This window comes from Apteryx mantelli, chromosome 17 (genome assembly GCF_036417845.1).
Source record: "Apteryx mantelli isolate bAptMan1 chromosome 17, bAptMan1.hap1, whole genome shotgun sequence".
Lineage (NCBI taxonomy): Eukaryota > Metazoa > Chordata > Aves > Apterygiformes > Apterygidae > Apteryx > Apteryx mantelli.
The window spans coordinates 4,803,379-4,816,650 of record NC_089994.1 but is presented as its reverse complement, the minus strand read 5'-3'; the positions used below and the strand labels follow the sequence as shown (position 1 = coordinate 4,816,650).

At 45.9% G+C, this 13,272-nt stretch overlaps 1 protein-coding gene and 1 long non-coding RNA gene across 5 annotated transcripts in view; both read right to left on the bottom strand.

The window, feature by feature from the left end:
• LOC136993565 (uncharacterized) overlaps window positions 1-3,810 on the bottom strand; it is a 93,956-nt gene extending 90,146 nt beyond the window's left edge. For all 4 annotated transcript variants that reach the window (XR_010885939.1, XR_010885938.1, XR_010885940.1 and 1 more), the window contains exon 1: window positions 3,555-3,810. This is a non-coding gene — a long non-coding RNA (uncharacterized lncRNA). The remainder of the gene's footprint in view (window positions 1-3,554) is intronic.
• A 789-nt stretch (window positions 3,811-4,599) lies between these two features.
• SPRING1 (SREBF pathway regulator in golgi 1) lies at window positions 4,600-12,848 on the bottom strand. Its single transcript, XM_067307088.1, has 5 exons — window positions 12,683-12,848; window positions 11,798-11,954; window positions 10,688-10,839; window positions 10,053-10,166; window positions 4,600-9,011 (listed from the first exon to the last, which is right to left on the bottom strand). The coding sequence occupies exons 1-5, from the start codon at window positions 12,797-12,799 to the stop codon at window positions 8,928-8,930; spliced, it is 624 nt and encodes a 207-aa protein (XP_067163189.1). The 5' UTR covers window positions 12,800-12,848; the 3' UTR covers window positions 4,600-8,927.
• Between the last annotated feature and the right edge of the window lie 424 nt (window positions 12,849-13,272).

The following is a 13,272-nucleotide window of genomic DNA, read 5'->3' as shown; positions in this document are numbered from 1 at the left end:
TATTTAATGTAAAGAGAATTCATATTCTCTAACCTTTCATTTATAAGAAAAAAAAAAAAACAACTACTGATACAGCTTCCCTAGCAGTGACCGACAGTAAAATGACTGCTCTTATTGTAAATCTAAACTCTGATCACCAAAAGATCTTATGAACCTCTTTGCTTAGCTCAAGCATCATGCATATTTGACTTAACTCATTAATTTTTGCTTATCTAAATTATATTTCTTCTTTCAGCTCAGAACATTTCTCTTACATGGCTGTTTTAGTGTCTTTTATAAACAATTTCCACAATGCTACATTCCATTTATAGGTGCAATTACTGTTATACATGATAATATCTTTAACTTTCCTAGCATACCCAACAGGACTTCCAAGTGCTTTATAGCTAATTTATCTTGGGAGTCAGATATTAGAATTCCTTTCTAGAAGAAGCAGCAACATCAAAATTTGGGTCATAAAGGAACTCTGTAGCAGACCAGTCTATAGATCAGTGTTTAACCAGTAGCATTTGTCCTTGTTAATGTTGTATAATGTATTTGAATTCTTTTGCATCATCAACACTTCATAACAAATACAATATTTCACACTGAATTCGGTAGGCAGCTAGGTGGGGGTGGGAAAAAGAGATAGCTCAGTTTTAAATAGACCCACACGCACCACCTTTTCATCATTAGAATAAATTTCCAGAGAGGTGAGCAGAGGGTTAGCTGCATGACTCTCATTAATGTTAACTTTATTTCAGTAATGAGGTGATAGTACAATCACCAGAGCTAATATAATCACAGTGATGAGACAAAAGTACGCTGCAGTAAATACTGCTGAAGGAGATGACATTGACAACACGGATAGGTTGCACTGAGGATAGCAAAATAGGCGTCAGTGGTGAAACAATGCAGTGAGGGTGAAGATCCTGCCTTAGGATATAGTAGTAAAAGCTTAAAACTGACAGGAACGCGTTGCACGGATGTGGATGAGGGCAATGACACTGATCACAGGACTGTCCTGCAAGATGCTGAGCACCCAGGACTCAGCTTTGCTAGTTCCCAGCAAACCCTGAGGAAGCAGGGGGCTAGCAGCACTGTGCCCTTAAAAGTAATTCAGGAAAGATAAAGAGGATTAACATAGCAGCAAGACAGGGATGTTGAGATTAAAGAAAACAGCAGGTTTAGAAAATCAAAAGCTGTTGGTGACAGCCCCAGAAGACAATGCCAGTAATATATTGCATCAGAAAGACCTTATGTAATGAAAAGTGTGGGAGCCCTCATGCCATCGCACTCCATTACTTTAGCTAATAGAATGATCTGAAGAGAACAAGGCTTGGAAGAATTTTAAAGTAATTAGCAAACCTGTTAGCGCCCATTTTTCCTCTGCACAATACACGAACAAAAGAAAAGCAGACATCGCTGCTAAGGAAAACTGGCAGGAAGGAAAGGTGAGAAGACAGAAAACGAGTTGGGTACCCCTGTAGACATAAAAATAGTAATTACATTTTTTTATTAGAAAACCAGTATACAAGGACGTTTAGCTTTGCACCAAAAATATACACAGCTACATGAACACTACCAAAAAATATACAGCGCATAATCATCCATATCTAGGAGAGAAGCAGCAGTGTAAACACAACGCGTATACCCACTCCACACAATTCTTGCAATATTCAGTACCTTTCTAAGAAGCTCGGTATAACTTTACCTAGACGACATAAACATAGTTTGCTTTTTTAATCATGTGAAACTGATCCATTGTAAGCTGTTTGCACTGAGTCCATGATTTTAACCTTATGGCTACAAATGAAGTGTATTTACAAGGCCATGAGCAAGATGTGTCCTTTTCACTTGGTCTCCGAATCTTACTGACCCTTTGAAGACGGGAGCAGAACTGTTCCGAGACTGCTGGTGCTCAGCGCTGGGGCTAGGCGGTAAGCCCTCTCTCTTTTGTATTCTTAAGACAAAAGCATATTTGGTTTTGCCATTTCGGTCTGCTGCATTGCCATTGTCACTGCAGATACTCAACCACAGCAAGAAGAGCCCTGATCAATATGTCTTTGTTGCATAGCCCTGAATTAACTACATCTCACTTTCCCTTGACAGCGACACAGATCACATGCAGCTGCTGCTTCCACTACGAGAAACACGAATTCTGGAAAGCATATTCATTATCCGGTTGTTAAAAGCAACAGAGCATGCAAGCCTCACCCTGCCTGCGTTACCTGAGAAATCAACATCTCTGTTTGATTAAGTGACTGCCAGCTAGTCACCTTCTCACTCTAACCTTGATGTGGCAGGACTGTGACAAGTGCAGACAGTGTAACATCAAAAAACATTTCACTGATGCTCACAAATAGATAGCTTAATTTGCTTTAATAGCCTGGTCCCTTGCAGTTTCCAGTGCAAACCCTGGTTTTGAGGAAAGAATATATCAGCTCTTTAAATGGAATCTACCTGAAAGCTGACTGGCAAGAAGCCAGCGAGGGTCCCGAGAAGGTCCAAAACTCGCAGTCTTTACTCAACTTAAAGCACTTATTAAATTCCAACAATTGGGTTGCAGGAATCAGGTCAGAAAAAAAAAGTGACTTCATAAAAACTACAACTCCTTTACAAATCTTCTATATATGAATATTGTCTATCAAAAAAACTGAATGAATTTCTATTTGCTGTACAGGACAAACTAAGCCCTACAGGGTGAAGTTTGATTTTCATTTCACTCGTACTGCAGAAGTAACAGGGCTCTCACTGGTTCCAACTCCTGCAATTTTTTCATGGGTCCTTTGCTTTCAGTTGCAGCTGCTGGAGTAAGGTCACCACGCAGAAACCTCAGTTTTTACATAAGAAAGAAAAACGAGACTTTTAGAGCTGTAGAGAGAAACTCAGAGCTGCGAAATTTCACTATGCCAACTTCGAAAGGTAAATAACATTTCTCGCTTAATTGTTAATTGATTATGGTGTTGGGAATGGGCCTGCCTTGCAATAAATGCCTGGGGTTAGAACTTTCAGCATTCAACACTGCTTTTCTGGTTTGCATATCATCAGTAAATCATCTCACTTTCAGCTGCAAAGCTTTTATAAAGAGGAATATGCATGATTCAGACAGAGCCCGGCTTGAATTTGCAAACTAGCAGGACAGGAAAAAAAAAAAAGCACGCCGAGCACCGGGAACTGGTCTTCCCGGGTGTCACCGAGCAAAGAAAGAGATCGTTGTTCATGTGTTTTGGTAGAATTGCACTTCAGCACCGGGCCGGGCTCCCACAGCGGGAGATGGAGGTGCAGGACTGCAACCGCCGGGGGGGGGGGGGCGGCGGCGGCTTCCCCCACCCCCGAGCCGCAACCCGCCACGTCCCCGAGCACAGGGGACCCAGCCGGGCGGCGGGGGCTTCAACACCGAGTTACGTGTCACCAAGGGGGGTTGTACGCGCTCGTTTTAACCAAAACCCCCAAATCCCGCAGCGGGCTGGTTCAGGCAGGGGAAGCAACCGGGCGAGCGCGAAGGAAACGACGGCGGAAACAGCGCAGCGCCTCGGCGCCGGCGCGGTGCCCGCGGGGCCGCACGCTCCTACCTGCCTTGCCCGCTGCGAACCGGGAGGCGGCGGAGCCCCCGGGGCGGCGAGAGGCCGGTCCGGTCCGGTCCGGTCCGGCGCGGCCGCCTCCCTGCCGCGGCGCCGTTAGCGGCGGTGAGGAGAAAAGGCGGGAAGCGCGCGGGCGGGGCCGCTGCCCCCGGCGCCCCTCAGCGCCACCGCCAGCCCTGCCCCAGCTGAGCGCCGGCGCTTGCCGGTACCGCGGCTGCCCCCCTGCGCTTCATGTGCGCGTTTGGCCGCCCGGGCCAAGGCCGGGGAGCGGCTCGCGGCAGCGCGGGGCAGTTTCGGGCCCTGCCCGTGCCGCGGGAGCCTCTGCCGGCCGCTCGGCGCCGCTGCGCCCGGGAGGGGCAGCGCAGGCAAAGCGGGGAAGGGGCCGAAAAGGAGGGGGGGGGGGAACAGTAGAAGAGGCACGCTGCAGCTGCTTGCTCGTAACCACCACAGTTTTGCTTTATTTATTTATTCATTTAATTTAATACTCTATTTTCAAGGCATCAGCAATTTGGATAAATCATGAGCCCGTCTGTCCGTGTACGAACAGGCGTTGCTTCCTCAGCTAACACAAGCTGGGACGTTATTTCTGACCTGCTCCGTAACTGCAGCTTGCAAAGGTTTCCCGACACTCGAGGCGGGCGCTTTGCATGCGGCACCCCTCAGCGCCGTCTTGCACGTCTGCTGCATGCATCTTTACACATACAATGGTGTCGCGCACCTAAGATGCCACGCAGGCTGGGCACCCGGGTGTCACACCCAGCTGCATCCCCTTTCTCCAAAGGGGGTATTTTATTCACTAGTGTGTGCGAGAGGGATAGGTATTATTTGTATCATAGCTACTTCGAAAGGCTCCCAGTGAGGCCAGGTCAGAAGTGGCAGGAACTACCAATGCAGAGGAGTCCCCCTGCTCGGAGGTGTTTAAAACCTAACCAGATACTGTGCAGCATGGAAACAGCTGACAGCCGATTCCCATTCACCTCGATTCCCACTAGTGTCTTATTCCCTAGGTGCAGGCAGAAAGAAAGAAAACATGTAGTGGATAAAATGAGCGCTAGATTTAATTGGAAACCTCCATTAAACTGGCAAGAAAGCAGGTGCTGGTCCTGGCTTTAAGCATTAATATTAGAAACAGACTAGCTGTAATCTCAGCTAAGGAAGAATCGCAGGTGCGCCACCACCTGCCTCCAAGTCCCTTTCGCAACAGTAGTTTGTGATCTTCTCTCCCCTCAGTAGAAACTTTTTTAGTGTGTATTTCAACAAGACAGGCTTTTCAGCCAGAGTACGTGTCTTATTTTTCTCCCCTTTGCAACTTAGGGTTCTGTTTTGCAATAAGTGAAAAGGCAGAGCACAGCAAACATACGTAGGTCTATAGGGATCTTAAGAATTCTTGCCCAAGACCTATACGCTAATCTGCCAAGAACCATGATTTCTAAGAAAATTGGGGGCCACCTGCCTCAGTTTGCTTCAAAACAGAACACGTAATATAGACAATATGTACATTGCTAAGAGTCAGACTTGTTTGACCCAAGATATTAGGCAGAACTGCCTGTTTAATCAGACATAGATCAAAAATGAAGAAGTACCTTCCCAACACTCCCTGCAGGTTTTGAATTTGGCATTCCCACCTCCCGCTGCATATAGCTGTTTGCCTCAGATTGCAGAGAAATGCAGAGGGCTTATTAACGCACCAATAATTTGCTGAACTCCAGCTTTTGTGGAACTTGCTGAGTTAGAGAATTCCTCTTCACCTCCTCCCACACCTCTCCTTGACTAGAATAACTACAGAACAAATATCACATTACGATGCTAGTTTAAAGGAACTAGTACATTTGCAGTTTAAGTGATGAGCGCAAGACAGAACAGATCCTAAAGCTCAAGCCTGTTCAGCTAAATGACAACGCAAACAAGTTTGCTTTTTCAAAGCGTATCAGAACTAAGATTGTGTTTAGAATTTGCTGTGCTTAGTGCTTTACATTCAGAAACTTACAATTCACTAATCCTAACATAATTAGAAGTTTAAGTCATTAGAGCCCGAACACTTACAGGAGAGAGTGATGAATTGCCACGATAACATGTGAGATTCTGAGAACACCGAAACCATGATCCCAACTCATCAACCGTTCAGTGGTAGCCCCAAGCCAGAAACCCGTTTTTGCCTTTTCAGAGGCCCATCTTTTTTGCCCATCAAGTTAAGAAACATTTTCACCCAGTTCTCTATATACCACCCCAATGAGGCGGCTTCCAAGGCCAATGACTCAAGTTCAAACTTGGCAGAGACGGCCAAAGCAAGCACTGCCCTGCCCTACTGTCAGAGGTCACTCTTTCCAAATTGGCATGGCCAAATACTATAGCTGTTCCTCATTAGAGGTGAGCTGCTATCATTTTCCACTAGCATTAAGATTTTTGCAAACTACAGGAAATAAAGAAGGGGTGCGTAACCCATTCAGCCATCCCTGGCCTTGACCCCAGTGCAGGTAAACAGAGCTACTAACTGCATTGACTGTTCTCACTAAATCTGCTGCCAAACACAAATCAACAACTCAAGTCTCTTAGCTGAGGAACAGAAAGCCCGAGTCAGACAGTCACTGACAACCGCAGAATGAATTTTTCAGGAAATCTTAGGATGTGCTGCTGGCCACCAAATCTACCAGCAGAATCACCAGGCTTTTTTTGTAAGAGGTACGGACGCCACTTAAGCAACACAGACGTGTTCGTAGGTTGATACTTCAGAGAGAGAAGTAGTGATAAATGTCATATGTGTACATCTCACAGCATGAAGCAATCATTTACATTCCTTTTCCTGCTCAGTCCAGTTTTGCAAAGGGACAGGTGTTTCTGTGCCCCATTAAGAGAAACATGTTCTTTTCTTTAAGTTGAATTGAAATACATTTCCTGTTTGCCTCCACTGCCCTGCCTTTATTAAGCATATTCCAGCTCAGTGTCCCTTTCTACTCCATTGCATTATTAAAACTTATTATTTTGCTACAGTTCCCCTGTAGTTCAAGGGCACACATGAGAACATGCAGTATTTTAGAACACAGATGCATTTTTAATGATTTAACATATAGGATAGACAGGATTTAAACAGCTTGACAACCCAAGAGGGAAGATGCAGTTTCTGTCCCAGCGAAAGGAGGATGGTCACGATACACTTCTGATCACCTATTTTTCTGGAAGAGACAGAGGCCAGGAATTCCCACAGATGTCTGAATCAGGTTAGTTCTTACGATTTCTTACCATCGCTGCTTCAAGCAGTGGTATAACCAGCCAAGGAATTAATACTGAGTTGGAAAAGAAAGTGATAGTAATCCAACAGTATCTTGATCTCATCAGTAGCAGTGCAACAACATGAAGTGCTGGAATACAGCTCAGTAGGAATGATATAACAGACCAGCCTGACTGCCTTCTCTGAGAAAACCAGTTATGAAATGGTGGAACAGGTGTGAAAAGTCTGTTTAACACTGAAAAGCGAAGTGAATAACCTCTGCTAGCCTCTCCAGACAGCATTTCACGCTGCATCATGTCTGCTGCAGCAAGCTGCCATAGGATGGCAGCAAAGGGGAGAGAGGTGTGTGACTGGATAAACTGCTAACACTAAGGCTTTTAAGCTTTGGAGAAACAAGATTTTCAGGAGAATCTGCTGACAGAACCATTATCTCACTTGATGACTTCTGGGAAAGAACAGTGAAAACAATACAAGTGGATTTTATCAGATGGCTGGTAACACCACTTCTTGTTTGCGTCACATGCAGGTTTAATTGTGAGCACAAGAGAATATCCTGCAACAGCATTCTTCAGATGATCTTTACACCAGGATACTCCAGAGTGTTCAATTTTTTTAAGCCTCTGTAGATTGTTTTTATCTCAGACGGGCAATAGAAAGTGCCAGTTTAAACAAGCGTACACAAAGTCAAACGTCATGGAATCACGCTCTAGCTGCACAGAGATGGCTGAAGTAAAAAAAAAAATAAGGGAAATGAAGCTTTCTATATATATTTAAAAAAAAAAAGCATGATTTTGTCTAGTGCTTGGAGCTCACATACTGACTTTCAGGAAGAATAGAAATTTAGTCAATACCCTACAGCTTCTCTAAAATCTACTCCCTGTTGAGTAGACTTACTTAGTCTTTAGAAGGAGATGGTTTAAGCTGCAACTTTAGAGAGCCATAGGAAATTGATGGGAGAACCAACACTGTCTTCTAGCACGGTTCTGACGAGACAGAAATTTAAGAACAGCAAGTATGTCATGCTGCAAATCACAACATCGTGGCTGTTTAACTGAACTCCTACGACACAGCTGTCCTCACCGGAGGGCTTGCACAATGTTCTGACAGTCTAGTGTAATTACTTAATATTCAAGGACATTTTGTTAAACCGGGATCCTAGACAACTCCACCCTTTGCCTCCTGCACAACCAGGAGGGAAGTACATTAGAATCACCAGGACATGAATAAATTCAAGCAACCAAATCTTCAGTGCTCCCAGTGAGAAAGTGGACTAGCAGAGAGCCGTTCATAAGACTAAGACTCTTCTTTGAGGAAACTGTTGCAGAGCAATGAGGAAAGCATTACAGACAATAAACATGTCATCCCAGGCAAAACCCCGCTGTCCTCTCATGTTATGGGACTTTGACAGAATAACAACTCCATTGGAGTTCTGAGTGCTTTAAATTCACCTAGGAGGAACATAAGCACTGTAGTGATCCTAATACAAATCCTTGAGACTAAGGAGAAGAGAGGGAAAAAAATAAGCAATTTTAGTCAGAATGTAAAATATCCTTTCTACCCAATATAATGAAATAGGAACTGAAAGGCATCAACAACTAGCTATGTGAAACATCAATACTTTCAGCTAGCAATCCATATAAACTGAATAAATAATTCATAATTACATATGTAGTGTACACCATGCATGTCAGAAAGTGCTCCAGAGAGAGAAGCACAACAGGCATGCTTTACCCTCTAAAAGCAAAAATCCTCTAATTATTACTGTCAATCTGGAAAGTCTCTGGACTGCAGAGACACAATTGAACCTTCATGCACAACTGCAAAGCTATATTAGATAATTTTTCTACACTGTTCTATAGCCTAAATCCACTCCGTGCATCCTAAAATGCTAGCTATTTGTTTAGAGTAAATATTTCAGTATTCAAATGTCCTCCTAGTGCTCAAAGCAGTCGTGTAACAACTGAAGATTCAGTCCCAGAGAATTCAAATCCCTTCCTTACACTGTACAGCTCTGGGTTTGTCCCTGAAAACATCATAAGCCATTCACACTGAAGCTCTTGTAAAGCAACAGCTGTTGCCTTGCTCTTTTGGATTCCAGTCTCCAGCTCCTTCCCCTTGGTGCTCAGATCATGCAGCTTTCAAACAGGCAGAAGCTCTGGGGGATACTCGCCATAGCAGTACTTTGCAATAGGATCTCTGTAGGTGTTTTCATGCTGCACGCTCTGTGGGGAAGAGGAGAAGCCTTAACAATACATGTTAAAACAAGACATCCCTGCGCTACGAGAGGCAAAACCCGAAGCGTTTATACGTATGCAAAAAATTTCCAAACAGGTCTACCCATTACAATGTCATCTAGGCTCAAACAACACTGCACCCCCAACACACAATAAAAGTCAGGTGCTATATTACAGTACTCTAATGTTGAACTGTACCCAGAAATTCTTTTTCAGGAAGCTACAGAAGTAGGTAGGATCAGACTGAGCATCCCAAAAGTTTAGATATGCTTAGGCAATGCTGTCAAATGCTATAGGGAAGCAAGGCATGAAGTTGCTGCTTCAGATGTGTGCGCTTTTGGTAGGAAAAGCTAGAGTTCAGATACTACATGTAAGCAAAGCTTTGGAGATACAGATAAGGAACTATGCCCCTTGTTTACAATTCATCTCTAGTACTACATTAACTACTTAAGCTGCACCCCATCTCCACCAGCATTTTCTAAGAGGTCTAATGTTTGCTTTTGGCCAAAACTTCTAATAAAACCACTGTAACTTTACTGGGTAACAGAAGTTCACCTTTGTTTTTAAAAAGTAAAAAAAAAAAAAAAATTGCCACATACTTTTTGCTTGAGTGGCTATGGAGATGAATGTATGGGAAAATCTAAAAACATACCTTAAGATAAATAGCATCTCTGAAGCTACTGGGAACAAGTCACACTGGGGAAGATCTCGTAAGGATGAAAACAATTCAATGAGATCTTCACCAGCCATTAAACTCAGCCGGCCTCTTTCTAGTTTAGCTAGAAAGCTCATCCTGCTCTAAATATACACAGTGCTCTTTATTTATTTTTGATGTTATTATTTTGCCTTGTTTAATCAAAGGACTGCCTTCAGATTAGCTCTCAGCCATAGCCTCAGTACATATACATATGCCCATGTGCATAACAAAACAGCCACTCATAGGACCAAGCCCCATTCTTCAAGCGCACATTTTGGGTATTGCCTTTTTTGAGCCCTCCAATTCACACTGGACATATACTTGTGTCTCACCTGTGATGAAGTTCTACATTTTGCCAGACACAACTCAAAGCGATCTTCCACTGCCATGAAGAGGTTTTGGAAAGCTATAGCTGCCCGGTTCAAGAAACGTTCCAGGAGATGTTGCTAAAACAGTTTAAAAAAATTACTTTAACATGGAATAATCAAAACCCACATTAACTTACACCGACCAAATTTCAGAGGAATAGCAAGCAGTTCCACTTAGCATTTCTAGAAAGCATTAAAAGGTTAACACACCAAGGAACCTCAACCATAATAAGAAAATCTAGAGGAGCCTTACACAGTGCCAGGCTAATGGAATACAGGGAAGTGCACATCATAAAACTGATACTGGTTGGAATAACTATTCTATCATCACTTCCCTTCAGCAAATGCAATTCCATTGAAGTTGAAACACTTCACAAGGCTCCCAATGCTTCCTCTCAAAGGTGGGAGGGATTTTTTTTTTTTAATTTTTTTTTTAAACTTATATTTATAGCTTGTCACATGGTCCTAGCAGGCTTTTCTCATCCCTCTACAAAAAGGAACTGTCCCCTCTAGGGAAAAGGTTTCCCACAAATAAGCATCTTTAGCCACTGAACAACCTGAGCAGACTGAGAACACCTGAACAGAGAAGTTCTACGCACTTTGTTGGGCTGCAGGCAACAGGAAACGCAGTACTCGTATACGCTGCAGCAGCCGTTGGGAAGGCAGCTGTCGCAGCTGTACAGCTTGGTACTAGGCACATTGACGTTACAACAGCCATTGACTAGCAGGTCCTTCCTCTCACAGATGTAGCCTGAAAAACAAAAACAGTAGTAACAACTGGCAAGACTCATTCCTCCGTATCTTCCATGGGAACAAGCTCATGATGAGTAGAAATGCTATAGTAAGAAACGCATTATTTTGGAATGGGTTTATTTACCATTTAGTAGAATATGATCCTCAATATGACCAAAGTCCTACCTAGCAGTTCTTTGAAATGGCATTCGGAAAAAGGGCTGAGTTTTACAACAGTCTGGCACTGCCTGCACAACTACCGTGTACCTACTGTAATACAGTATACACAATATCACCTTAAAATGCAAACTATGCAAGTTCTGATATCTTTTTGGCACAGTTTGTTGTTGTGACTAGAAGGGATAATTGTAAGCATATCAGTGATTTTAGAGACTTCAGTGAACCAGCAACGAGCATAACTCAGGTGGTACTAAATTTAATATTTAACACAGAACATGACCAGGCATCAAAGGCTGTTCAAAAAAGTTGTCAAGAGACACCCAGTGCTTGAACAACGCAAAGCACATTGGAGATGCATGTGCGCGCAGGAGAAAGACTCCATGCACTTAAAACACACAGCAAATTGCTTCCAGAGCCTAGGGCAGAGACGTGCTTGAGTCTACAAGGGTCAGGTGAGCTTGTTAGCTGTGGCTGAGCATTAATTACACCAATCCTGAATTGCCTCCATACAAGGCAAAGTGTCCAAGTTCTGTGCAAAGCGACCGGAGTTCTTCGAGTCTACGGTTAGACTCGCCTGAGCTACTACGCCCAGCAGGACCCAAGCCTGCTGCGCACAGACCCACCGCAGCAGTGTCTGCAGCCACAGCAAACCCAGCCCGGCCTTCGGATGAACTGCCGACAGCCGAGCTGCCCGCGGTAGGGACGCATTGGTAAGGAGTGGTTGTAACCCGGATTGATCGGGCAACAGAGCATTCAGCACTGCAGCACACAGAGGAAAGTCTCGGGGTTAAGCATACCCAGTTCATCCGTAATGAGGAGCTTCCCCTGAACCGAATTCCTGCACTGGTTACTCAGCTGACTGCTGTTTCCCAAGCTGAACTGCACCTTCCACACGATGGGCTGCTCGTGCTCCTGCACCTGGAGGAGGCTGCGGTCCCGCACCGTCCTTTCTTCCTGCAAGGAGAGACAGTAACGCAACCAGGCACACAAGCGCTTTCTCTCATTCAAACCCACGCGCTCCTCCCTTGATTAAAGACTGCTAACTGTTGCAAATCCCATGGCACAAGAAACGCAAAAACCCCATCAGTGGAGCAAGCAGCACAGTACTTGCTATAGCTACAGAAAGCAACATAAGTCAATAAAAACGGGGGCATGCGAGTTCACCGCGGCTAACACAGCTGCACTCAGTTACTGCCAACCACAAGGGTAGCACAGGTCCTGTCAAACAGCCCTGGGGCCGCGTGTTTCTCCCTTCTGCAAACTCTTTGCTGTAGAATTACAGTTTGCAAGAGATATCATACAAGAACGGTCAAGTCCCCCAGAGTTTGTTTTTTTGTTTTTTGTTTTTTCCCTAGCATCGGTTCCAAAATGCTCCAGCATCAGTATCAAGACAAGAAAAGAGAAAATGTAAGAAAAATGCCATTATTTTTATTTTAACAATTACGGCGCAGTTTCTACGGGACCACGTCCTCGAGGCGCAGCGACAGCGCCCCAAGAACAGCGCCCCCGGCACACGGGCTTGTTTTGCCCCCCCCCCCCGGATTTTATTTTCGTTCCAGCGCTTTAGGTTGCCCGTTTCCGGAGGAATTTTAGAAAAAAAGGCACGCGAGGGAGCAGGCCTTAAAGCGACCCCCCCCCGCAGCTCCCCGAGCCGGGGCCGGGGCCCGCCGGGCGGCACTGACCTGCTTGAAGGTGCTGCTGAGGAAGTAGACGAGCGAGAGCCCGAAGACGACGCCGAGCACCCAGCGCTTCCTCAGCAGCCGCCGCCACAGCACCGCCCCGCACGGCACCGGCACCATCGCCGCCGCGGCTCCGCGCTCAGCCCCCCGGCGGCCGCAGCGGGCGGCAGCGGCGCGGCGCGGGCCGGGCCGGCAGCGGCAGCGGCATCCCCGGCGCGGCGGCGGTGGCGGCGGGGGCCTGGCGCGGCGGCCGCCTCAGGCCCTGCCTCCCTCCTTCCCTTCCCTCCCGCCCGCGCCGCTTCCGCCGCGCCCCGGGGGAGGGGCGGGAAGCGGCGGCGGCGGCGGGCGGGGCCCGGCCCGGCGGTAGGTACCGGGCGGCCGCGGCCTGCTGCTGCTGCTGCCGGCGCCGCCCTCGCCGCGGCCTGGCGGAGAGCGCGGGCGTCCCTGCGCGTACACGGACCTATAACTGCACACACACACACACACACACATATATATATATATATATATTTACACGTGTTTTTTCACTCGCACGCACATATCGGGGCGCGGGGGCCCGGCGGTGGCGGGGATGCTGACGGCGCGCGTGCTTC

Bases quoted from the DNA above. Each gene is read 5' to 3' on its own strand.
- SPRING1 (XM_067307088.1), bottom strand. From the start codon at position 12,799: ATGGTGCCGGTGCCGTGCGGGGCGGTGCTGTGGCGGCGGCTGCTGAGG. The intron at 10,167-10,687 runs GTGCGTAGAACT...AAACTGTTTTAG, and splicing joins GTTGCCTGCAGCCCAACAAA to CAACATCTCCTGGAACGTTT. The intron at 9,012-10,052 runs GTGAGACACAAG...TCTTCCCCACAG, and splicing joins AATGTAGAACTTCATCACAG to AGCGTGCAGCATGAAAACAC.